This window comes from Megalopta genalis, chromosome 17 (assembly GCF_051020955.1).
Source record: "Megalopta genalis isolate 19385.01 chromosome 17, iyMegGena1_principal, whole genome shotgun sequence".
Classification (NCBI taxonomy): Eukaryota; Metazoa; Arthropoda; class Insecta; order Hymenoptera; family Halictidae; genus Megalopta; species Megalopta genalis.
Genome location: NC_135029.1, coordinates 4,852,074 through 4,879,641, shown reverse-complemented (window position 1 = coordinate 4,879,641; position 27,568 = coordinate 4,852,074). Strand labels below are relative to the sequence as shown.

General features: G+C 35.0%; 3 protein-coding genes across 20 annotated transcripts in view; 2 read left to right on the top strand and 1 right to left on the bottom strand.

Annotated features, from left to right (window-relative positions):
• Positions 1–582: 582 nt before the first annotated feature.
• LOC117227981 (uncharacterized) lies at positions 583–3,130 on the bottom strand. The gene is made up of 3 exons (XM_076527252.1): positions 2,817–3,130; positions 2,439–2,629; positions 583–1,422 (listed from the first exon to the last, which is right to left on the bottom strand). The coding sequence occupies exons 1-3, from the start codon at positions 2,920–2,922 to the stop codon at positions 910–912; spliced, it is 810 nt and encodes a 269-aa protein (XP_076383367.1). The 5' UTR covers positions 2,923–3,130; the 3' UTR covers positions 583–909.
• A 567-nt stretch (positions 3,131–3,697) lies between these two features.
• LOC117227978 (uncharacterized) lies at positions 3,698–7,636 on the top strand. The gene has a single exon (XM_076527231.1). The coding sequence runs from the start codon at positions 4,331–4,333 to the stop codon at positions 7,136–7,138; it is 2,808 nt and encodes a 935-aa protein (XP_076383346.1). The 5' UTR covers positions 3,698–4,330; the 3' UTR covers positions 7,139–7,636.
• A 1,272-nt stretch (positions 7,637–8,908) lies between these two features.
• Positions 8,909–27,568, top strand: part of unc80 (unc80, NALCN channel complex subunit) — a 59,426-nt gene continuing 40,766 nt past the window's right edge. For 10 of the 18 annotated variants that reach the window (XM_033483559.2, XM_033483573.2, XM_076527230.1 and 7 more), the window contains exons 1-18: positions 8,913–9,226; positions 9,317–9,466; positions 9,546–9,648; positions 10,413–10,461; positions 11,431–11,457; positions 13,323–13,343; positions 13,976–14,121; positions 14,207–14,354; positions 15,396–15,627; positions 15,781–15,863; positions 16,525–16,608; positions 16,685–16,735; positions 16,905–17,035; positions 17,973–18,230; positions 18,980–19,155; positions 19,232–19,392; positions 22,067–22,209; positions 25,024–25,053. In XM_033483559.2, coding sequence (XP_033339450.2) covers positions 9,563–9,648; positions 10,413–10,461; positions 11,431–11,457; positions 13,323–13,343; positions 13,976–14,121; positions 14,207–14,354; positions 15,396–15,627; positions 15,781–15,863; positions 16,525–16,608; positions 16,685–16,735; positions 16,905–17,035; positions 17,973–18,230; positions 18,980–19,155; positions 19,232–19,392; positions 22,067–22,209; positions 25,024–25,053 — 1,826 coding nt within the window. In that variant the 5' untranslated portion in view covers positions 8,913–9,226; positions 9,317–9,466; positions 9,546–9,562. Of the gene's footprint in view, positions 9,227–9,316; positions 9,467–9,545; positions 9,649–10,412; positions 10,462–11,430; positions 11,458–13,322; positions 13,344–13,975; positions 14,122–14,206; positions 14,355–15,395; positions 15,628–15,780; positions 15,864–16,524; positions 16,609–16,684; positions 16,736–16,904; positions 17,036–17,972; positions 18,231–18,979; positions 19,156–19,231; positions 19,393–22,066; positions 22,210–25,023; positions 25,054–26,839; positions 26,986–27,568 lie in introns of those variants that run through there. The other 8 variants (XM_033483563.2, XM_033483558.2, XM_033483569.2 and 5 more) reach the window with 7 other exon arrangements.

The following is a 27,568-nucleotide window of genomic DNA, read 5'->3' as shown; positions in this document are numbered from 1 at the left end:
ACGATGAGAAAAGAATGCCGAAACTTGGACATCAAAGTGCCGACGTTCTTTTAAATAATAAAATATTTTATTTCGTTTGGTTCGCCCCATTGCCACATTTATGTTAATGAAGAAGGTGCTTCATTGTTTTGTGTGGAATCGTCAGAACTGCTGGTACTGTGTCAACCAATAAGGCACCTGCATTTTCTATGACTGGAACGTATTCTGTCTTAGAGATATCAAAATAAAATATAAGATGTTACAAGGTTAGAAATAATTACTCTGGTACAGATCTGGTACGCGAAAAAAGAATATTCGATTTTGACAATACTATAACTATCAGCAATCTTGATACGTTTGCTCCTAGGGGACATCAGAGCACAAGGAGATCAAATACTTCATTCAAGGAAGTGCAAATAACACAATTTCTAGTATTCTGGTTTAAAAAAGATATGTTGTCTATACTCTTAGCAGTGACAGACATTTGTGCGAAAAATTAACACAAAACAGTCTCCCGTTGCATTTAAAAAGAATCCTAAAGGAGGCCCGATACTCTTCTAGATCAGAATACCCTAAAGTTGAATCGACTGAATCGATCTGTCGTCGATATGAAAAAGCTTATTATATTATAAAGAATTTTTAGGGGTTACAAGTGTTTCTTGGTGTATAATGACCAAGTTGATCTAGGAAGTTAGGGTTCCTAGGAACGCGTGGAATGTATTTCATGTCTCATATAACGCGGTGCGAGCTTGGCATACGCAAGCGACGCGTTGCCCGTAGCCAGTCGATGACTAAGCTCGGCAGAGTTATTTTTATCAGCTTCTCGTGGACAAACAAGGCATATCATTCTCAAAAAGTAGGTCTACGAGTGGGCATTAAACTGTGGCGTTTCTCGTCTCCGGTGATTCCGTCGCGAATCACGGCGGTGCATCAGTTCTTCCGACCACCAAAAATGGACCGCAACATTTTCCGGATTCTGCTGAACACGCCTTTCTTCCTCAGCTTTTCCGGTTTCATCGCGGCGCTCTTCTCGCCGACTCCGTACGCGAGATCCGTTACAGAATCGGTCTGATCGGGAAGAGGTGAAGCTGTTATTTCTTCGATGGCCACGAATTGCTTCTCCGTCTCGCTCGCAGCCGCAACATCTTCTGCGCCGATGGAATCGCATTCGGTTTCTTTCACGACGTCGGTATCCTCTATCCGAGTCTCCAGCTCCTCTATCATTCGATGCAACACGCTGTCGGATGTTCTAGTTATCTCGTTCGATTCGCAATTTTCTTCGTCCCTTTGAACACAGGTCGGATCTGTCGGCGTTTCGACGACTGCATTATGTATTATTTGGTACATATCACCTTGGCCCTGGGTGTCACGCGGCGTTTCCGCAGCCTTGGTCTCCTCTGCTGTCGAAGTACTGTAGTCGATGTTGTGCACAACATGCTTCACCTGAAAAAAGTACACGATACATGGCGACTACAGATTAAGGCAGAAGCAAAAAGTCGAAGAATGAATTTAATGTTTCTTCTGCCCTATCTTAACGAGCAAATTAGGTAGTATTAATGACAGAACGCTACACATAGACAAAGATTAATGCAAAGCTTTTATTGTTGTAGGAAATAAAGTTTGCACAAAGGTTACTCTCGAAGATAAATTAAACGTACGAATAATTTACTGTACGTCGCTTTGCATTTATCCTGAACTTCTGATAGCATTCCGTCATTTATAACCAAGCCAATTAGGTATTTGGCATAATCACAAACAACATCGTGTCGGTAATCTCTCACAAATCCAGCAAGCGGTAATTAATTTTTACAGAGATATAATAAATAAATTGAATTCTGTTCTAAAACTAAAAATGCAACTATGCATTTATGACAAGAAAAGTGGGCGCAATTTCAAGCAATGGAAGGATTAAAATCATTTAAGAACATCGATACGTTGGCATCGATTTATTGAAATCAATAAAGAATGAAATTTCTATTTGATTCGATGTAATTAACTATGTATTTCCTATGATATTGTGCTAAACTCGTCGCTAAGATTTCGATCAGAATTTACTAAATACGAATGTTACAATTTCTTTTTTCGATCAAGATAGAATTCGATGGTTTTGTTATCGTTACTTAGTTATCACAGTAAATTCAGGCATACAATAATATCACGAAATAATATTAATAAAATAAGATCGAGTCATCGTAGAAAATTAGAATTAAAATTATAATTTTCGTAAAGATTTTCAGTCTACTGGTCATGTTTGTGTCTTTGAATAAATTACCTTTATTTCGTGAAATGTTTACGAAATATGCGAAGATATTAAATTGAACTGTTCATATACGTATCTGATAGTGGTAGAAATAAAAATAGTATATAGGGAAATTCTTCCTACACTATAGAGCCATGGAAATCTGATTCCTCACATATTTAAAAGCATTCTAAATATGCAAAGAACGCCAATTTTTAACCTGCTTCTCTAAATTTGTTAGAAATGATGGCACAGATGTCGAATCTCCAATGTGCAAGTTTTTCAATCCCCGCATCATGATTTCAATACGCTCCAAGGTTTCCTGTTCGTTGTGCGAGCAATCGTTCATACGTATCGTCGTCTGTGTCTGAATATTCGTCAAATCTTCTTGGCTCTCCATTCGTGATTTTTCTGCCAATCATCATTTTTACTGAATAAAAGTTTTTTTTACACTCTAAATATCTTATACAACAAGTTAACCAATAAATAGTGAATTCAGTAAATAGCGAATGTGTAATACGACGAATTTTCTACACAAATGAAAGGATGAAATATTCGTGTACGAGAGTGAACGATGTTTCAATGAAATGCTGTCAGCGTATCAAAAATAATTTACCATCTCTGTCGTCCATACCATCGAAAACTTCCTGCATGATTTTCTCAATCAAACTTTTCGCAAATGCCTCGATCATCATTTGAGGCATTCTCACCTCGATAAAAACCTGAAGTCGCTGCCACCAATGTGTACAAGACGACTGTCCTATGTCATATATTGTTGACAGATATACGGATACTTCACATTAGTGATATTAACGTCCGTTTACACGAGGCATTCATCGCCAGAGTGGTTTCTAGCAGAGTTGGACAAAATAATTATAGTAATCATAACCATTAACCAATTAATCGTTGCTAGAGTAAAACAGTAGCCATGATTACATTTGATAATCTGTAATCGTGGACGAATGATTAATTTACCCTTTCTCGTGACTTGCTATTGCATGTATTCTAAAACCCGTGGGGGTATAGAATAAATAAACTTATAATTTATTTAAGTATTTGATATTTTTAAATTTAAATATTTTGATATGAAATTGTCAAACTAATAAATCAATTATTTCTGTTTCATATATTTGTGCTCACTCTAAGAATATTTATTATAAATTGATTCTACTCGCTGATGAGTAACGATAATAAATGAATTAATATTTACATGGTGGCGAAAACTTCATTAACATAATTCGTAAACTTATTCGATATTAAAAAATTTTCGATAAAATAGAAAACATTAATTATCTACATCTATCACAAAACTATTCAGAATTATTAACTATCATCATGCCACATTTTTCAGCTGATCATAATCAAAAAAATAATCATTACATGATTAATGATTTCTTTGTTAATCATGCTTAAGACTTAAGTTATTCATTAATCCTGATTACTTGATTACTCAATCGTAATCATTAATCATTAACATGTTCTCACGTTAGACATAATCATTAATCAATACCCAGATTACTTTTATAGCCCAACCGCGGTTTGTAGACACAATCACGCATCTTTAATCGTCTGTTATTTTGCTATTTTTGAAAAGGGGATCCTGCCTGGGAAATGTGCATTTGTGTAAACTGGCCCTTACCATACGTAACCTATTCGTAGCTTGTCTAACCATATTAGTGTCAAAGAAATTGCAAAAGTAAATGTGAAACCTACATGCAAATAAATATTCACAGAGAACGAACCATGGTAAAGTGACTGTTTCACAATAACATCGCGAAGTCGTCGAGGTTATCTCTGCACGCAACATGTTATTCTTCTACCCACTAAAAATTTATTATGCATAAAATATTATCGTATGGAACAACATTATAATAGTCACAGCTGAAGGATAACATCGACGAATTTATCTTTAAACTGTGATATATGTAAGTAACAGAGCAATAATTCTAAAAATGAACACATACATGCTTCAATGGACCGATTAATGGGACACTTTTAATGAAACGACAGTATTTGAAGTGTAAAATTCAGCTGCAATGGAGACTCTAGTAAGATTTCTGCCCTCGAACCCATATTTATTAGACGTCTGAAGATTACTGTTTTAATCAAAACATGGATGAAAACAAGTATGTCGAAGTAACAATCGCTAATTCCAACGCAGAAATTCCAGTTTCCGACGCTGAACATGTGCATTCGACCTTGAGCATTATCAGAGAATACGGTAATTCAAGCGGCCCCCACTTATCCTTTGGAAAAGCATTTTCAAAATACGTAAGAAATTCGAAAAGCACGAAATACGGCGAATTTGATCACGCTTCTGGCAAAAAGGATCATTCGACCGATGCGTTCGACATTGACTTACTATTGAAGTACTACGCGTGCAGTTCAAGCATGGAAAACTCAATAAACAAAATGTTTGGAATAACAGGAGATAAAGGTACACCTTGTCTACACGATCCTCTTGACAGCCAAGTGTGCAAAGACACGGATCGGAGGCCGTTAATCGAATTAGGCGCGGTTCACAAAGTATTTAATTTGTTACCATCCGAATCCTTCGAAAATGTTACATCGTTAGCGTCTCATCTCCGCGACGCCGTAATTAAATTACAGTCTCTGTTAAGTCGATGCAATATCAATGAGTTCAAGCAGATTCTCTCGAGTGATCCATCGATCAAAATCTGTGAACACTGCGGAGTAATTAGCTGTTCGAAGCCTAGAAACACATCGATGGAGTCACGACAATCTCCGCCCAGAACATCCTACTTTCTGAACACACAAATATTTTCCAACAAAGATACCGAGAACACAAAATTGCAAAGAACTGCGGAAAAGTTTCACACAAAGAAACAGCAATCCGCGAAGCGTTTCGGGAAGTATTGCGACACGCGTAAAAGTTCCCCCGTTTTTACACGATACAGCGACAAGAAGCAGAATTGTAGATTAACGGACAAAAAATCGGCCGACGATGTTAAACCAGACGACGAGAGATCGGAGAACGCTCCTCAACGAGTGGAAATTATGATTGCCGAACGCGAGAATGGTGTCGAAACGGGAAAGACGCGAATTGTGCAAAGTGTGGTGAGCGAACCAAAACATAATAAAATGCGAGTCCGCGATGGTGCTGCGTCGAAGAAGAAACACTTACGAAGCTGTAACAATGTTTTCCAAGCGTCGGAATCACTGTTCGCAAAAGGGCAAAAACCTGCAGCGTCACAATCCAGTGACAAGACAAACCACGTCGAAAAGACGTTGGATCAAGATTGCACAAAAATACCTGCCGTCGATCGTGATTCGCAACGCACCAAATCTTTTAAGTCGGCTGATTGCGACGCTACGGCTTCGTTGGTTGATAGCAAAACTAAAGAGGGGCGCGTGTCATTGACAAGAAGCGAAAGAAGCTCGAACGAAATGAACGAGAAAGTGGTCAAGGATATTTCGTACGAAAAGTCAAAAATAGATGGTTCCAGACCCGAAGTTTCACCGCCAAAGAGTACGGAGGACGTGATGAGCCATTGTAACGTCGACTCGATCATTGATACGATGACGTACTTGGCACACGGTCGGTTCGATTCGACAGACATAAAACAAGACGAATTTGTTGTGCAATACAATGATAGAGCATGGATGCAATCTAGAAACTCTAACAATAGGCATCGCTTTATTTTACATGCCGGCCGAGACTGTGATCCGCAATTAGCCTCCGTATTTAATATGAACGACGAATCGAAACATCCGGATCGGACCGGGAGTAAAAATAAATTCGGAAATGCTAAAAATATCTCGAGAAGTAACGAACGGTCTGTCAGTCTCGCTTGTGTGATCGAAGACGATTCCCTGGAGGACTGTACCAAAGTATTAGCCCCGCAACTCGACTCTGATCGCAGTGCTAGCTCCTCGTCCGCGGAAAACATGATACGCGAATGGATGAATTGTCCGCAGGAAGGAAAAAGCAGCGCCGACGTTAACAATCACGAGATAACGATCAGTTCGTCACCCCTTATCATCGGATTGGACGTTAAGCTTCAAACACCTGGCACTAACGATAAATGCTTGTGCTGCAGAGAGACTTCGATTGATAAGCAACAAGATCTCCAAACTAAACATTCGAATGGAAAGAAGGAAAAGGACTTATCGTCGGTATCGAATGATCAAGAAGAAGCGCACCTATCGATGGAACAAGTTGTACGCACGTGTGATCAGAATTTGAAATTGCAGGGCAGTCAGGAATCAGTGAACAGCGATGCGAAGAAAAAGAGATGCAAGCAAGTGGACAGTACCGCAAGTAAAAAGTTCAGTATAAAACAGTTTCTCGAGTCTTTCAAATCGATTAAAACAGCGAAATCTACGAAACGCAAGGACAGCAAATTGAACTGGAAGCCTTCTTCGTTATCCAGCAAGAATTTGTCGCACAGTTCCATGAAAAATGTTCCACGGCGGATCAGTTACAACGAGTCGTCTTTCAAAAGTTTGATAGACGATGACAGGGGGCACGGTGAGGTGGCGAACACTTTATCGCTTTATCGTAAAATTCTGGAGAACACGAAAGGAATGGACTGGGACAGCTTTAAGCGATTTATTGGAAGGCTGCACGCGAGTCAAAAAGAGCTCTGGCGTGATATTTGCAACGCCATTGACAATGAAGCGAAAAGGCTGGCCGACAAAGGCGATGGCGTCACGGAAGTGTGTATAGAAATCAGTTCTGTTCCCGGCAAAGGAACAAAGCACGCGGAAAGATCGTGCAGCAACGAGATCGTGTTCGAGATGGACATGACGCTCAGAGACGTCGAGGGGTTTCTTGATAGCGAGCTAGCTCTTCCCGAGAAAAGCCAACTTGACACCCTCTGGAGAGCTAGCGAAGTTATTAGAGTTCGAAATGATGACGTCTGTAATACTGAAGTGGCCTCCAATCAAGCTGAGTAGACAATGTTCGCCGCTGTTCACTTTACGTGTATATAACTTAGACTTTACTTCTTACGCGCATTGTACCTTATATTTCTTGGTGCAGAATTGCTTCTATCAAATTTTAATGATCCATCATGTCGAAACATTAGGCGAAATTGTGAGGCACAATGGATGAATATGTATGGACACCTTTCAAAATGGAACAATTTTTCTACAATTGGATCAAACGAGTGGAATTTTTTTGAGATCATCGAAAAGCTAATTGGCTAGACGTACAATAATTTCAGCGAAAATTGCAATTGAGTAGTAGGACAAAGAATCACATTCTCCAACTTTTTCATCTGAATATGTAAACAATGCATTTTTTAGGTCTCCACAATTTCTCCTACGGAAGATATGAAATGTACTTGATGTACCTGGCACTTGATTTCATAGGTAAAACCTCTTGCTATCTTACAACTATTCAACACATAAAACATATAAAACATTGAAAGAAAAATAAAATTGAACTCGGTATCGCTGCTTTATATCCCTTCATTATTACTAGAGTGCGGATTTCTACGCATTTATGGCATGTACAGATTTTTGAAATTCCAGAAAACGTATAAATGAACATGGTCTAACATTTTCTATTTACAATGGCAAGGTCCGGTTGACGAAGAAAACTTTTCTTTCATTCTCAAATTTCTAAAACGATGTGTGAAAATGAGAGTTGCGTAAAAATCCGCAGTCTAATTGTTACTCAACAGAAATTCATCGACAACGTGATAGCATCAGAATCGCGTGGCCAATACACGTGACAGAACGCACGTTTTATAGACCATAATTCTTGAAGCATGAGACAAATTCTCTTCTATTCAACATCGCCGACATTATTCCTGGGTATTAGTTCGGAATTGACGCCTAAATAACATTCGCGAAAGCAACAAGACTTTGTGTGTAATAAAACATTTCTCTGACAAAATGCATCGAAGAAGACAACTGCCCTGTAAACTTTCCAAAACTGTTGTTAGCTTCTTTCACATCGTAAAACGAAAAATGTAGTAACCTGTTCAGTATGAATGTTATCCCGATCTTTTAAGACAGAATAAAATTCTGCTCTCTAGCCATCGATATCTAAGCACTCAAATAAGCCTAAGTACACAATAAATATAAATTTTCATTTTCACCAAAAACGTTAAAAGAAAAAGATTATTCTAACTATGAAGAAAATGTTACAGCGAGGGACTAACGAATATTTCGTGCAACTTTCGTTTCATGCTTATAAGGAGCCGCCTTGCAATGCTATCTGTTGCAAAACCACCATACTCGTCGCTCGAACTCCTGAGCTGCACGCTCCTGTAACAAAATAAAATGTCGAACATAAACGTTGTAAAAGCAGCAACAGTCTCGTCATTGGCACAATCACGAACTCGTTGCAAGCCCTTCGACCGTACTTCGTAGAGGTTCAAGGTACCTCTAACTGTACCGGATGCAGTGGCTGTTACTAGTGTGCCGGCGCGTGTCGGTGAAATTCAAGGGGTTGCGCATTAATTCGGATAGTGAAGGTTGAACCGTGCTTCATCCCATCTGTAATCATCGTGCTTTGCAGTATTCCGAGAAAGTCAGGTAGGTTTTGGTGGATAAGTAGGTTGGTAGGGATGTGCCGTGGGAAAGGGTGGGTCGGCCCTGGTCGTGTGGTGGTGGTCCAGCGAGCAGATTCCTGGGCTGATCGATGGAACGACCGGCGCATTGGATTTCCCCGAGAGTAGCGCGCGCATTCCCATCCTTTCCAACAGCATTACGTCCGTCGTGTCGTGTCTTTCAGTTACTCACGATCCTGCCGCGGTGGTGCATCCACCGGTCCGGCGAGTGCGTACCAGCTACCGAAAACGATGCAACTGTGTCACTAGGCCGAGTGGCACGTGATCCTGTCCTTGCACGGTGCTGCTGCCTCTTCTCGCATCCGCGACGACGTTCCGCGATCCCATCGGCAAACCCGATCTTCCGTGCACCGAACGATCCGGAACAGTGCGCGAACGATCACCCCCCGAGCGATATTAATCTCGCCGAATTTCAACCCCTAGCACTCCTCCACATTGTAGCACGGCCGACGCGAGCCCGAAGGTATGTAGCCCGCTAACGAGACTTCATGTCCGGTTCAATGGGGAACAGACTGTCACAACATTGACGGGGAATTGATTGATCCGATGACAGAGGGCCGGATCGCCGAAGCGCGCGTGCTGCAACGCAAAAACACCGGCTGATGTCGTTCAGAAGCGAACGACTGTGCATTCATTATCGCCAGAGTGAAACACGTGGCGCTGGGAACTTGTAATTGATTAATCATTTCCATCCGATCTTATGGTGGGGCTTCTTCCTCGTCTTCCTATTTTCTACGCTGGCTCGTTCAAGTGTCCGATGTAAACGTTCAGCGTTATTGTAGATATTCACACTGGAAATATGGATAAACGACGATCCGTCGATGCGAACCTACAGGAACTGGCTTTGCCCATTCCAGTTCAGATGTTCCTTTGGCAACAGCTGAGGTACAAGCTTTCTTTGAACGATGCATTCGAGTTTGTTTAACCCTTAACTACGGGACACGGTGTTTGACAGACTCTACTGTAAATATTATTGCTTATTGCTTCTACCATAAGTGGATCTAGAAGATGTTGCTTCGAATACCTTCCCTTCTCCTTGTCACCCTCGATAGATGTTGTATTTAATTTTAATGTAAAAATGAATATCTTATTCACATTTAATGACAATATTTAAGGACAATATATTTCAGTGAGTCACAAATTCGGATGTCCGCAGTTAAGGGTTAACGAAGTTCGAAGAGTCTAAACTGTCCTTGTTGAAGATATTGTACTCTTATTTCGGAGTCGAGAATCGTAATGTTTCAAATATCATTAATTTGTGTGAAAGTAGTTCGTAGAGTTTCTTGGTCCCGCATTTTCGAGTGGTTGACATGTTACGCAGCATGCATTCCAAGTGTACTTCGGTATCGGCAATTTTAAAAGATATTTTAAGAAATACTCGATCGATTTTATTCACTTTTTATATAATAATCGACCAGATAATAATTGGAATAAATGTCACTTTCTCGTGTTTATTAAAAATACTTTTAACATCGATTCGATGGTGCTGCGGTCGATTAAAAACGAACGTGTAAACGTTGAAAATACATGTGAAGATTATATCGTTTGAATTGATAATTGATGAACAAAACTTTATTAGCTACATTGATTAGGATATTTCTCCTGCTGGCTATCCAAGATCGACTTAATTATTACGTTTATGTTTACAGGCCATTTATACGTTCGAAATTAGGCAAGCTACACGAGGCATTGTGCACGGTAAACATTTTCATCTATTCTATAAATATTTCTTCATTTTCGAAAGAGTGAAAAAGAAAACAATTGTGTGTACATGCGTATGGGTCACGTGAAAAGTTATGACTGGAATAAATGTGGACAAACTCATATCAAGATGTTTAACAAAAATTCACAGTCGACGTGATTGCTTAAGGACGGTCATGTTAATGACGGAATTTTATAATTAAAACTCCGATGTTTCTAAAGATTTTTCACTCTAGTTATAATCAGAAAAATAAATTCTTTGAAGTTAGTATGTAAACAAAGAGAACATTCTTTTGTACAACACTGACGTGATTCTTCTTCGAGAAAAGATGATTGTATTTTTTTTATTATTGAAAACCAGACGAGTTGATGTTATAAAATGTACATTGACATTAACTATGTACTTAAATACTCGATTCAAGGACAGATCTGTCACATACAAATGCATGCAGAATATTATCTTGCTTCAAAAAATTCGTCTAGTATGAATGTTCATTTCTTATTACATTTCTGTGTGATGTACATACCACAAAAAGCGGCAAATCGCGAAAAAAAGATAGAGATAACAAGGATTTTTTGTGTGGCAAAGATTAACAGGTACAAATCTCCAAAACTCAGGTGAAAAAGCATTGCGCTACCGTCAAGTTTGTGTTCATTTTCGAAAACAATGTGTTCAAGCTTTTTGCACTCGTGAAATCTAGCAGCAAATTATCGAATACTGTTGAAACTAAAATAGTTGAACTTCATTATAAATATTTGTTTCAAATATTAAAGATATTCTGAAGACTTTTTTTCAACAAAATTTGAAGAAATTAGTTTGATTATCAGAGAGTATAAGAACGATTTCATGTCGTGCAAAATTCCTTACCAACTGTGTCCCATCAACCCTTCGTTTCCCAATACCTACCCCACCTGCACTAACAAAGTAACCTCCTCTGCGCTGCCGCCTCCACGTGTCATCTGCAGTTCTGTCAACACGCGCCAGGCCATCATGTAAGTTCGCTAAGCTTGACGCCTGCCTGTTCCCGATGCTTGCAAATTTACTATTCAATGATTCCGATGAAACTCTTAGAAATAGTTAGTGATGGACTAGCAATTACTTCGAATCGCTTTAAGCTGCAATTACGGTGGATTGCTTTTTCTAATAGACTAACATTCTGACGTTTAGAACGATCAGATACATTAATTCGTATGCGAATGACTACATTGCATGCGTTTCTTTCTACTGAAGTTACACGAATTCATCGGAACACACTGATTATGCGAACAATAGATTGCGACGATTATAAAACTTTATTTCGTGGAAATAAATTTTAGGCGAATTCGTGAGAAATTTTTAACATATTTGACATTTTATTCCTTTAGTAATTAATGAAATCTCTGCTGAGACATTTTGGGAAATCAGTTGAATTATTGCTCGCCTTAAAGTGGACGATTTATCACTAGACTGCGGATTTTATGCATTTGTGGTAAGAATGAATAGTTGAAATAGAATATTGTAAAGATGTAGATAATATAATATATTAAGAATTAGATAATATCGTTACACTATTTTGAACTTATCAAAATTATTAAAAGGAACAATTTATTTTTGTTTAATTTATGTTTCTCGTATTCGTTGTAGGCAATTTTTATTTTGCATAAAGATCCGCAGTCTATCACATTTTATCCATTTCATATTGCGAAAACATTTAGTTTGTCAAAAAAACGCATTCGCTGTAACCTTAGCCTAATAGCTCTCGTTAAAAATTCTGAAAAATTGTCTTACAATTAAAGTGTCGAATTAGGGTGGTCCAATAGAATACATAAGTGAAAATTTCGTATAATTTTGAGTTTTATTCGATTTCTGAGTTTTGGAAATCTTGAAAATTAGTAACAGTACGAATTCACTACTCAAGATGATCCTAAAAATTTTATAAACGTCAAGAGACTTAAAAATCTTGAAGAACTAAATATGCCATTAAAAAATTTTAAAACATTTTTAAAACTTTAAATCGTTTGAAAAATGTTATTACATTTATTCACACCGTAGCTCCCTTAACTTTCAAGATTTTCCAGAATTAAAATTATCAAAGTACACAATTCAAAGCTCAAACACGATTGAATTGTTTGAAAACTTGAAAGAAAATCTATCGGACAGTCATCGCTAGAAATAGTACTACTTCCAGAAAATATTATTTATCAATGCTTTTCTGCATGTTACCATAAAATTAATAAAATACGAACAGCTGTCATGATGCTGAATCCTTATGTTACAGTAAAGAAGTAATGTTACGTACCATAATATTTATATCTCGGTTAAATATACCAACGTTTTATTTAATTTTGAGATAATAACAGTATAGTATTCTGTACTTTTTGAGCACTGCAACATTAATAGATCCTCCTAGGCGTAGGCATGGTTTTAAATTGAAAAAGTAATAATGTTATGAATCGAACGAACAGTTTCGCATATCTTTTAGCACCGTTTGGTATGACAGTAATACTAGATCATCAGTATCACACACCTTTTATCACCGTTTTGGTATGTTCATTCTTTTAATACTATAGAAACATGAAAAATATATTTATATATTTAAATATAAAAATTTTATTTATCTATATATTTAAATATATATTTGTATATTTTTCAACATGTAAATACGTCGAGCAACAATTTCATCAATACACTTGTTTATGTCAATTTATCAAATCGTGTGATGCAGTAATATATATGACTATAGCTTTGCATTTTATTATTGTCTTTACTTGTTCCTTTCTCTCATTTCTTCACTATTTTACAAACTTCTTTTTGCTATATCTTATGGAATTATATACTAATTTATATACTAATTCTTTCAATTTCAATGCATACGTAGGAGACGAAGGAAGCTTGCACGGTGAGTATCCTAAATCATTTAATAAAATATTCGTCAGTTTTGTCGTTCTATAGGTACTTATTTAATATAAGGTACTTAAAGGTAACCACTGTCTTCAGTTCTGACGACGTGAACAATACATGTATTCTATGAATTTCGATATGAAACAAATATACTGCAAAGGACATTGAAATTTTATAATTTAAACATAATTTAAACATTTAATTTAAAATAACCTTAACATGGAAGAAATTAATAAATCAACTGTGTCTATAATTTTTATTCAAATCGATTTTATTTTCCGAATTGATTCCTCTACAAATTGATTCCTAACAAAATCTTCTGCTGAGAAATTGTTATCTAGATATATTTTTATTCGATCGCATAATTATTCGATGTCGAATAAAACTTTTGTTCATTAATCTTCATCCCTTATCAGTCATACGAATACAATTTTGCCCAACTCCGAATGAAGCATGTACAAATTTCAATGAATTGTCAAAAATTCGATAAGCAGATAACAATATTTATACTCTGGCACCAAATGGGTCCAAGCATCACGCTAGAATCGTTGTCGCATTAGAAGTCAATTGATCAAATTAGTTCCCGCAGGATCCGAATATTTCAAACATCCTTTGATCTTATACTTGTAGTCTCTTGAGAAGGTGTTGGTTCAGAATCTCCGCAATGATCTGACACCTAGCTTGAACCGGATATTGGGCAACGTGCCACGGTGGCATTTGATCCAAGCCGCTCTTCCCTACGTTCTCCATGCCACGGCCAATCACCTGCACAATAGGTGGGTTTGCCTTTGTACCCTCTATCTATAAAATGTGTGTTTGTTTTCTCTGTCACGCGAAAATCGCTCCTATTTAATCCTTAAGGAAGGACTTTCAAACACTCGGTGCTATGGAAACGACGCTTCTTTACATTCTCCATTGGATACTCCTCGACGCTGCTGAAGAATGCGCGGAAACCGAGGCCGACTCCGGAAGTCCATTTTACTACTTGTTTTCTATACCCACCATGACCGTAAGTGTTTCTTCGTTTGTTCATTAAGACACCGCGCACTCGTTAACTGCTTGCAAGCTATTTTAATTCGAAATCTAAAACACGTTTTCTGAACCACAGAATTTCTTTGTCTATGATCTATTGCAACTTGTGCCTTTTGGCACCTGCTATACTTACACCTGTAACAGCTTTTTAATTATAAACTTTGGTACTGTCAAAATTATCTTGAAACATGCTATAGCAATCGTTTAGTGGTGTAGTCAATAATTATAAGCAAATAAAGATAAATAATATTGTGAATTTTAATTGTGAAAATATTATAGAATTGTGTCCCATTGTTCAAATTATTCATCGAATATGGATTCTAATGTAGTTATAATTGAAGATAAATGAGAATGATTCGATTTATAGGACACCAAATTCGTATATCTGATTCATTAATATGTACTGCCATACAATCACATCGAAGAACTTTTCCATAAACACAAAAGACATTATAGTATATTCAAACTTTATTACATTACTTTTGCATTTTGGATGAATAGAATACTGAATCACTAATGCATATTGTTAAATTTTCATCCCAGACAATGAAACTATATAAACAAAATAATATTGAGTTTTGATAGAACTTATCTATCTAACGTGTCCAACACACAAATACGTTTTTTTCTGTAAAACGATATTACCAACTCTGTCTTTTTCCCACAAATTTTCTATTGTCATAACATTTGTTAACAGTAATCTGTATACAAGTAACCATTCAACCATTTCAAAATTCAACTAATTTATGACGTTATAAGTAGACTGCGAATCATTATGCATTTATAGCTTGTGGAGATTCTTCAACTGCAAGAAGACGTATAAAAATTAAGAAGATTTAATAGCATTTTTATTCTGTTTTTGCAACGAGTAATTTTTTAATTCAAGAAGCAAATGACGTATGGCATAAGGGAAATTGCATAAGGATCCGCGATCTCGTTATAACTAGAATATATATTCCGTGCTTTAATTATTTGTTAAATCTTTATCAGATCTTTACTGGATCTTAATTTTCGACAGCTGTTCGTCTACCTCTTCGCTCCCTTGTGCAATCATCTAAAAGATATCGACTTCAAAACAAACTTGCGGTTAGAGAACGGCTTAAAAATATGGGCATCGTTGTGCGAATGTCGGCATCCAGATACACCTTGCTTTACCGCTCACTGTAGGATTAAGCCCCAAGCTTTATGGAATCGCTCTTTCAAGTCTTCTAAGCAACACCAGATATCCGACGATGTATTCGTCGGAGGGAGTGAGTTGTTTTTATTTCCTCTTTTTGTAGTTTGTACTTTCTATGTGTCTTAAATTCGAGTAACACGTATATGTACCTTTAAACGTTGGGTTAAACGATTATTTTAGATCTGGTTAGTCGAGATCAAGAATTTCGTACTTGTATAATTTTCAGACATCGAAAGCCCACCCAGCCAGTCAGTCAGTGCTTTTTCGGACCAAAGTATCGATAAACAATCGAAACAGCAAGACGATGATGTAAGTGAAGTAGAGAGTGTGATGTGGTGGGAGAAAAATGAGAAAATTATCTTCGATAAGAGGCTAATTAATAAAAATAAATTAGTAAAATCAGACGAGCCTGCGTCAGTTTTACTAAAAGTGTAATTTAGAAGTAATTCACAAATACGTTAGACATGTTGCACAAAAACGAATTTCTATTTTTACACTTTTTGCGTGTAAGATACTGAAAACTACTGAGAAATAATGTTAAAATTACGATGAAGTTAAAAGCGATAGTAATATACAACTATGTAATCATAAAATTATACAATTGTATAATTGACTAACAACTAAGCTATGCCAACACAGGACTCATGAATTGCACATAGTTTCATCATCGATGCAAATTTGTCGTTTGAATACTCATTTAACTATAATTTCCAAATTAAGAATATTTTAGATAACTATACTGCGAATTTATATGCAAATTAAAAATGTGTATTAATTGGAAGCTACAGAAGCTACATAGATGACTCTGTCTTTCTTGAAAGATGTTATTGAGTTCAAAATAATAATGTAATAGTATTTTCAGATTTTTCAAATGTTTTTACTGTTTTACATATGGTTTCCTCATGGTTATTATAAGTGCATAAAATCCGCAGTCTATAGATAACCATAACACAATCCATTTCATTGTCAGAATACTTGGGTATCGTCACCAAAGGATACTATATTTCCTGAGACTATTCCCGAGGAAAGTTCTGGTGCAGAAGATGAGCACGTAGTGAGTATTCGGATCAAATGACTTCAAATTGATTCCATACGTTATGATCAATGAAATAATAGAATACCTTTACTAGGTTATCTTCAGATTACCATCACTCAGCGAATCAGAAAAAGCGCTCGATGGGGTAATGCATAATTATAATTATGTTATTTTAAACTTGATATTACCAGTTTCTAGTACGATTTTACTTTTTCGTGTGACAATTTCGATCCTTATTATTCTATCAGCTGTTCTGTTCCTATTATTGTCGTATAGATTTTTCTTTAAGTCAAGCAATTCGTCAATTACTTTAGGGCCAAGGCAGTATATTTCACGTAGCTGTGGGTCGAACGGACGATTTTTCCAAATCAACGTTGACGATTGAACAAGTCACAGCAATTTCGGGACTGGATAAACCATATCAGGATAAGACTTTGACTATTGGGTTTGTAATTTGCACTTGTCTTAAACTTGGTCAATGCGTTCGTTGCCGTCATTTCTTCTGTTCATAGCCCTTACGCATGTCGAATTTTTTTAATGATATTCGTATTGGAAGAAAAATCATAGACTTATTATTACACTATATTATTAGGTCGTTTAGTATGAAATGTCAGATTATTCGAAGAGAAAAACTAATCGTTCCTTTTGCAATTAAATTAATATTTTATTAATCAAGAAATGCATCATTTGGATAAACACATTTTTGTACAATTTTGTAAAGAATACCTTGGAATTTGTAACTGATAAGAATTGAACCCGACATTTCAATAACCTAATATAATCTTAGGAGAGTATAGCAGTATTGAACAGCTGTAAACAATTTTTTAATACGATTTGACATACGTACTAATACTTTTTATAGTTAATCAATTATCGAACTCATGAATAGAATACGGATATATTTGTGCAAAATAAAAATTTTCTAATTGAAATTAAAATTAAATAAAATTAAGAAATTAAATAAAAATGCATTTCTTGTTTTAATGATTTCAATAAATTGAACAGTAGCTAGCAATGTTCTTAAAATTTTCTAATGTTTTCACACTTTGATATTTTTTCGACAGTTCAGACAGTTGTGATGCAGATGGATCTTAAACGTATCCCTAATTACAATTCCATGATTACGTAGACATTTATTCAATATCTTTTTGAAAGGTTCGCAAAAAATGAAGCCTTCGAAAACAATGAGAAATGTGGACTTTTTAAAACTTCAGTACTGCTGTATCCCTTTACCTACCATCAAATTACATTGAAGTTACTTTTCCTAAAATCCAAGATGAAGGGATACACTTTCATAAAATACAGAACATTATGACAGTAGTAGCGAATGGGTTAATTAACCTTGACATAACGTGATTCAAAAATGGCAACTATTTGTTTAGTCGAGTAGCAGAGAAGGAAAGAGCAGACAAATACCATAAAATGGAGAAAGAATCGCAGGATACTTCAAAAACGAAAACGTCAGGGTCTCAAAAAGTTGGACCTAGCGAATCCAGCACCCCAGGACCCATAAACAGCATTGCCATTGACATGGATGTTCGTGCTGCTACTTTTCTTGACGTAGCTGTTCTTAGGTGCCTTTTCGTTCCCCAGTGGCAGGAGGAAGGAGTTCATTGGGCTCTACAATTTTTATATCATCGGTAATTGTTTCTTATGCAACTTGTTTTTGATCTCCCAATTGTTCTCGATATTTTAATTCACTAACTCTCATTTACCGTTCTGTTTCATCGGCAAACGATAACATTTTTAAAATATAGCACTAGAATAATAGTGCTTTTGATTGTTCAGCCGAGGTATTTAAAATCGAATACCCCGAAAAATTATACAGTATTTCTCAAATCGGTAAAAAGTTATTTGTAATACAAATTATCATCAGCAAATAATTATTCATCCTTATAACAGTGTATACTTTTTATAAATTAATACTAATAATAAATTACATCGAAAACATATACATGTAATGTATATGTTTGATGTAGATTCCCGTATTTGCTAATTAAAACAACTGGTTTAAAGCATTAATAAATAAATGAATAAAAGTTTTTTAAAAAAAGACATGAACGAAGTACGATTAAAAAACAGTAACCTGATGCAATTTCATTGTTTAAAATTGTTTAAAGAAAGATTGTAACTAGACTATGGATTTTATGCGTAATTTAATTTATGTAATTTAAAACGGTAAAAATATTAGTATTACACGCATTGTATTGGAATTATTAAAGAAGAAGCGAAGTTTCTGTCTGAATTCTACCTTTTACCATTGCTGGAGATAGTTTTGATTCAGCATTGAGATCTACGGTCTAATTATAAGACTAAAAAGTGAATATTGACTTTTCGTGGTAATGTTAATAGCACTCGCGTTACCCGCTTTTCCATAAATTGTTGGCAGATTACGTATGATCAACGAAGAAACATCGGTGCAACAAATGCCACGTCGCCGCAGCAATTCCTTACCCATTCCAAAAATTGAGGTATCGATTTATCAAAGTCCAGAAAGTAAAAAGAAGGACGTAGCGAAGGAACTTATAGAAGTGCCGGAGGTTCGAGAGGTGACTTTATTAACTGGTGTGCAAAAGATTTAAAATTTTCCTTGGCGCATCGTACGAAGTCCTTCCAATTATTTTACAAAGTATTCTCGTAGGACACGATGGCGAGCCAAATCACACGAGACGAGGCAGTGAAAAGAAGAAGAGAATGAAAATGGCTGATCTAAAGGCGTTTGTCGAAACGAAATTGTTGTCGAAATCAGAAAAGGCACTTGAGAAAATTGGCCAGGAGGAACCGAAAATGCTGTTCGAACAGGTGATTATGCAGATATTATTTTTTGAATGCTTTATGAGAGAGACATTTCGAAATGAGAAATATTCGATACACCACATTCTGTATTATAAAGTTTTCACTGAAGACATCGAAAAGTTGTACTCTACACATTTATGGTTTTTTTTTTAATTACTTCAATTTTTCAGTATGTATATACGCACATGATAGTATATTGACAAGTTCTACAATTTATTACAATATTTGTATATTTTCATAAGTAACAATCCATTTGAAAAATGTTTTAGAAACTTTATACAGAAAGACTTTCGAAGACTTCGTTATTAATTTTCTTATATCTTTCAATATATTTTTCGTTACTGTAATAATTCAAAATGACAAGTTCTTCGTTTTTCAAGAATTTATAAAACTATATTATAACATTCATACGAAAAAATCAGTCTATTTAATAATTTTTTTTATTCTAATACTAAATACTGGAAGTCTTGCCATTAGAAGCTTTTGATGAAGTCTGTTAAAACTGATATATCAACAAAATGGAAATGTTTTTGCTCTCTACCAATGGACACCTACCATTTTTCGTGTAGATTGTATTGATTAGGTTGTACGATTATGCAATTGCCGATTTTTGGATTGAAATAAAAGCAATGTATTTTGAAAATACTAATCGTCATTTATGGAAAATATTCACCATGTGAATTAAGAATATAAATTACATTAAATTAAATTAAATTAAAAAAATAAATAAAATTAAAAATATTTTTTACAACTAATAAAGATTTCAAATTTTCGGTGAAACAGGTTCTGAATTTTTTCTCAACGTGTAAGATCAAATTGTTCCAATCCAATCCACAAAGATATCAATTTCATATGGTACAACTTCGAATATTCGGAAAGAAAGATTTCTACGACACAGCATTATGAAAAGTTATTTCAAATACATCCTCGCATGATCAACATACTGCGTAAATTCACACAAGAATGCTGAATCTTTTTTATCACCTTATCTATTGACGCACACCCACACACACACACATACGCACACACTACTTACCAGGGTAATAGCATTTTTATCGTTAGAAGTGTTCATTAGTGATAGATTTGCTAATGTTTTATTAATGAAAAGTATATTAATGTTTGATCCTAATTCGATTTTGAAGATTACACTAATGTATACATCGATTTCGATGTATTCGTTACTATCATCTATTCGCAAAACCCTACCACCTGTAGGAGATACCCTTCACGATTGACGTGGCAAGTTCTCGGAATCGATTCCTTAATGAGGTTAAATATTCCCACGATCGATCTATCATGAAGAAACTGGTGCTTTCCACCACGAGAAAAAGATATCGTCTAATCATAATACATAATAGCCTCTTCTCAATCACCGATCTGCATGAACACTCGAAGAATTTCCCATGAATATTGAAAAAAATATATGTACATAGATTAATTAAATTTCAAAACAATAGTAATACCTTCCTAATACTAAAATTTCTAAATTTGTTCAGCTGATTTACTTTTGTTGAAAAAGGTAAAAGTACTTTTATGGGAAATTATTAAGTAAATTCATTTCTCCATTCGCTGATAATAAAATTCGATCGAAATCTCAGTAAACGCACTCTTGCAATTTGTATATACATATGTAGGAAAGTGAAATTCATAAACAACGTTCATAATAGATCCTCTCACATTTACTCCGACTCCAGTCTATCACCCCAAATCAATTCGAATAATCAATTTAGGTGGCTGATCACGACACAGTTTCATTGCTAAGCAATATAATATTTACGATTACGTTTGTATAAAAATATTCTTCACACGCATCTTCTTCGTACTGGTTTCCTTAGATTTTCTTTAAAATTAATTTCAAATAATGTTTTGGAATATTTATGAATCGTAGCAATTTATGCCTGAACATCGAGCACCACTTTTATGAAATGCACCTGTGAAATTCGTTTTACTATCAAATAATTCTTTAGCATCGATTATGCTCTAACAATAGTGAACAATACACTACTTAGCATAATATCAGCAAATAATATCCATTTATCCACACTTGCAAAACTGTAATTGTATGCACAATATTCAATTAAAATGTGTTACATATTCTGACACTGTTCAAACAGAAACCTGACATTGCTTAATCAAATATTAATAATGAAAGACCTATGATCATGCAACAATATTTGTCTGCTTATTCATCTAACGGAAGGAACAGTGATGCGTATGACTTATTTGAAAACGAAAATAGAACATAATTGGTCAGCATTCTTAATGTACCTAATATAAATAACTTAACTTTTTAAGAACCACGTTTACAATTCTTCGAAAATTTAGTCGATCAACCACAATAACGGCAATTGTTGGGTCTACTATTTCTAAGATTAAAATAACTTATAGAATTCAGTAATAAATATTCGCAATACAGTATGACCTCCTTATAATCGCACTGCTCGGGGCTCATAACACAATTATAGAGGGCAGCGATATGATTATGCGATCGTTTCATTGGCTGACGGCTCGTTTCTGTTTAGTTGCTTCTTTACCCCCGTCTAGAAAGCTGAAAATGGGTATCATGAGGAAAATAACGACACGATCATAAGAGAATCCAGAAAGCAGGATTATAGGGAGACACGCTGTATTTTTCTCAATGTTCGAGCAAATGTAATTCAATGTATAATTTTCGTCTCAGGATACCCATAGAAGTCTTGATACAGGGGATGATCATTTAACGAGACCCACATCGACAGCTTCGAAAATCTTCGAAGCAAAGGATGTTGATCACATTAAACACCCTACGAATTTAATAAAAGGAAAGAGCATGCCAAGTTTAAGGTACGTATCTCAGTTTACGGATAGAGTACAATAAAACACGGAAATATTTGTCTTCATAGAACCTTCTTCTTCTTCGTTTCAGTTTATTCTTGCTCGGTCGTACCTACATACACGCGTGTTCTCGCATTGTTTTGTTTCTCATCCGCTATTCTTCGTCGAATACCTTGCCGGTTTATATCTTACTGCAACTTCATCTAATTAGGAGAGACTCGGGATCATGGTAGCCAGGTGATCAAGCCAGATTTCAAGTCGAAAGCGTGGGAGTAGGTCAGACGGCGCGGCGACCGAAACGGTTTATAGGAACGCTCTTTCGGCTTACAATCTGACTTAATCACCTGACTACCATGCTCGGGGCTGTTCTGCAATGATTTCTGTGAAATTGTGCGAAATGGTGGTGCAGATATATATAATAACATTTTAATAGATCTAAGGGCGCCTACTATAATTGAAAAAGTGAGGTTCAAGGTACAGAGAAACGCTCAGATGTAAAATATTAATCCGTTGCCGTATTTTGACGAGTCCGACTCGTTATGAAAATTTCTAGTAATAACTTATTGAGTACAGATGTTATTCTGACCATTAAAATTGGAATAAAATTCTAATCTCTTGTCATCAATATTTAAGCATTCAAGTAAATTTAGGCATATATATATATACGATAAACATCAATTTTCTGTCCCTTCTAAGAAATTATTGCAATCGAAAAATTTCTGATCGCAATGACTGCGAAGAAAATGATACGTCAAGGGGTTAAATATAAAAAAAGTTTAGCTTTAGTTTTTAAATCCAGGAAGATTTCTGTGGCTTTTCATTATTTATAAATTATTTGGAAATTGTATTTTGCAATGATAGACAGTAAACTATAAAACTTGTAATTATGAATAGACTGCAATTTAGTGTAGAAGCAATGTGTTTATAGAATAAATTGGTTCGGAAAAAAAATTAGTGTTTCGAAACATTAAATTTCCAAGTGATTAGTATGTGTACCTATCATTTCTGCCAATTTAACTGTAATCTGTGCAGAAAAACGTTCTCATCCTGATTTTCTGTTTACCTGCGGATATTATCACAAAGTTTCTAGATCAGAAATGTGCTGGGAATTCGTGTGTATGTACGTGCCCATGGATTTTTGGTAGAATCGTAAATGATTTAAATAATAAAATGGAAGTAATTTTTTTCTAAAAAATGACGTAGTATGCTTAAGCTGTATGCAATCAAGAATAAGCGTTTCAGTAGACCAATAATATGTCTTTTTAAGCGTAGAACATAATCAGTGTTGGGTAGCTGCAAAGTTGATAAAGGACAGGTATTTGTACACAAAAGTGGCATTTCTTCGTCTATTATTTCTAAGAATTTAATGATAATTATCATTTCAACTTAACATCTCCCTCAGCATAGTTATCGTTAACTATTCTAGATCTTCAAACTAATTAAACCTAATTATACTTTTAAATATTTATAAATAATTAATAATAACAAAATTGTTCATTACAATGTGAATAAAAGTTGTTGTCCATAATAGAATTTGATAGCTATTTCAAAAAAGGTAATGAAATAATACAAATTTTGAAGTAACCTATGTAGTTCAAGAGGATAATTAATACACATTAATTTGAATTAATTTATTTATGACCTTACTATGTTTGTATTTACAATGCTATGTTACCAGTTCTCACAAAAATTTATATTTTACTAAGAAATGCCAGTTTTTTTTACTAAATACTATCTTTTATATAATATATTTGTAGATAAAGGGATATAAGCTTATTTAAATTATTAATTACGAATAATATAAGCACGATTAAATAAATTATATAATGAAATGGTAATAAATTAGAATGCGTAAAATTTTATATTATTATTACTGAAGCATAATATCCTTACTTGTAAATAATTTAAAATCACATTCCAAAATATTTATGCTTTTGTTTACAGCAAAATTCGTTTTCAAAATAAGTACTGCTTCAACGTATTGTAAATGTATTTTTTAATATGTCATCATCGTTTCAATACTACGTAGATCTTAAAGAATTATTCACCCAACACTGACAGTTACTTGAAATTTTAACTGAAACTTTATCCAAAGTTTCCGAGAACCATGTTGCATCAATGAATGTGCTTGTTCTTTACGGTAATAATAATCGAAGAATTATGTTTTCTTTTTTCATCTGGAATTTCGTTCGCGACAAAAAGTGGTTTTTAATATTCTCATGGACACGCTACTTTCTGAAAGCGGAACGTTTTGAATTTGAAAACACAATGTAACTGCTATAATAGTATTAAATATTCCTAGTATACCTAACATACTTTTTATAGAAAATTTTCTACGTATACTAAGAAAATTATTTTTCCAAAAGCAAAACACTAGAAATATCTAACAGCAATTCAGTAAATAACATATATAATTCAAGATAAAAATATATACGTTTTTCAATTTATTTAAATTAATTTATTACTAACAGTATAAGATATGTACATGTTAGAAACTTAAAGTCATAACAGATTAGTGACAAAAACGCGTGACTGCTGTATTTCGATGTTGACAGAAACAAAATGGATCTTTGACATTTTACCACAAATTGCACAGTGACGAGCTAAAACGTCACGAATGAATTTTCAGACGAAAGAAACGTTGCAAAACTTCGACAACTATCCGCGTAAAGAACTTGCTTCATTTCATTTGTAACATAATTGTTCGAACATTGCATAATTCGACGATGAACATCTTCATTGAAACTTATGCGTAATGTGTTTCTCTATGTGTGTCTTTTCTCTCTCTCTCGTTCGCCTTTTCACACCTGAACTCGTGCTCAGCTGCTTGATTAACGAGCTGACCGCGGGAGGGTAAGTCATCAACGTCACTCGGAGGAAGTTCCGTACTGCAGCTCGGTTTACACGCTTCTTTTAGGAGCTTCCTGCTTCCGGTAGGGCGCACAATTATCCTTAAAACACACGCCACGCCCTAGCCGCCCCGGCACGTTGGCAAAGTACAACGTATACTGCAAACACGTCATTTTCTCATGCCTATCCGTTAACGTTGCCAAGACGTTCGTTCGTTATCAATATCGATACCCGGAATCATCGGCAGGCCATCACAGTGACTCCAGAAAATTGTCGTACCCTAATTTCCAATTTCCGACAAATGGTCAATATTTACACTGTTATACTTTCGTAAAAACGAATCGTAGAACAATAAACCTGAACTCATTCTGAAGCTTGGAGCTTTTACTTGTGCTACACGTTGTTCATTTTCTTGTAGCGTGATTTTACATGATGCAGTAGGCGGCAAACTGGATATATGATGTTTCTTGAAACTGTTACAGAATGAAACATCGTTGAATGGATTAGAAAATTTTTTTGTGACTGATCGTAACATCAGATTGAAGATTGAAGTTTTCCCTTTACAACAACCCCTCAAACTCTTTGAAGTATGATTTTTTTTATCACTTTATTGAGCTTTGAATAATTACACGAGATACTTGAGGGAGGGATACACAAGTATCGTCGTACTTGTTCCTCTTTCCTGTCCCATAAAACGACTACAAAAAAATCGTACAATTTTCAATTTTCAAATCTATGGCAGATTCGTTAATGAAAAAAATTATCTAATATTTTTAGAAACGTTTCAATTTGAGATGGTAGTTTGAAACCTATGTCTTTAGTTTTCCGTTTAGTATATCACGTAAAAGTATGTTAAGGAAAAATGAACAATGAAGTGTAAAAGTACATGCTCCAAGCTTCGTAATGAGGCTAAATTTATTGTTATATGACCTACTCTCACGAAATTATAACAGTTCAAATATCGACGATTTGTGTTTACTAAACTCACTGGTGCCCCGTATATTTTACACCGGTTCCCCTCACTTTTCCTCCTGGCACTGAACTGATTCAATAACACTGGTCAACAGGAATTTTGTCACAAAGAATATTTCAACTGATTCTTGTGCATTTTTTCTGACGCTGAACACGAATTCCAAAACTTGAATTTTTTAATTTAATTCAGCGGGAAAAATAAATTCGCTCCTCCGTAATCTTGCTTTTTTGTATTTCTCGATGAAGCTCAAATATATTTCGTTAATTTGAAAAGCTACATTTGTTAAAATAAAGCCACAGAACAGCAATGAAATTTTGATACTCTATTTTCACCAACTTTAGGACACTATTCAACGTAATTCGTACTAACAATTTTATGCTTAACAATAATAATATGACGCATTCCATATTATACGAAACAAAATCAGTGTACAGCGTGTGCCATAATATGAAGGTATAATTGAATATCCAAAAATAAATTACATATATATGAGAATCTTCTTTTTACGAAATATCAAAGATTCGTTGTACATATTCCATTTATTTTTCTAAAAGTAATTAACTCGCGCGAAAGTCCCATGCTCCTGCAGATTAGCACTCTTTATGTGAGTGTATACGTATTCTTTCTTGGTGGTTCATTATGCAGGGTGTCTGTTATTCATTGGTCTGTTTAAAGTATGTAAATGAGAAAGCAAAAGACGAAAGATTTAATCTGATGAATGGTCGAACGTTATTAATACTATATTAATTGAAATTGAAATTTCATTAATTCGTAGGAACGTTAAGCTGTGTTCGTAAAATTTTAATACCGATGGAGACCAATCTGGAAAAAAGCAATCTCATTCAAACAACACATATACACGAGCGCACATAGATACACGTTATCACCGCTCCGTTGTCAGCAATCGTACAAGGGTGGAGTCAACCCTGGATGTCACAGCGAAGGCTTATCGACAAGGCAATGTGAATATTAGCTATCATTTATGATCAAATGAGAGACCTCATTCCTATTAATTTTTTGTATTTTTTTTATTTCTGTTGATATTATTATAGTTCTTAATTGTTACTTGTCAATAGCGTGTCAACCTTTTATCTTAAAACAGACATCCATATAATTCAGTTACAGAGAAATAAAAAAATTAAAGCAAAACAGTTAATAATTCTACAAAATATAGTCAATCACAGTTAACACGTCAAGTGCCGAATATGAACCCCAAAAATTAATCAAAACAAAACTAAAAGGACTCTAAAAGTCCTAGTAGGATTCGGTTTTTGTTCAGTTGCATGTGTTACAATAAAAATGGATTTCAAAACCTATTTAAAGATTAGTTTGTTAAAAAGAGATACTGCAATATGAAGTGTAACACAACAACAAAAGTAGCAATATAATAAATATATGTAATGTTCGAATTGCTGCGGATAGAAACAATTCATATAGGCGTCAGAAATATTCATGATCATTAAACTGCAGATCTTTATGTGAAATAAAAATTGTGTGCATCGATTGCAATAAACAGGAGATGCATGGACATTTATTCCCGTCTTG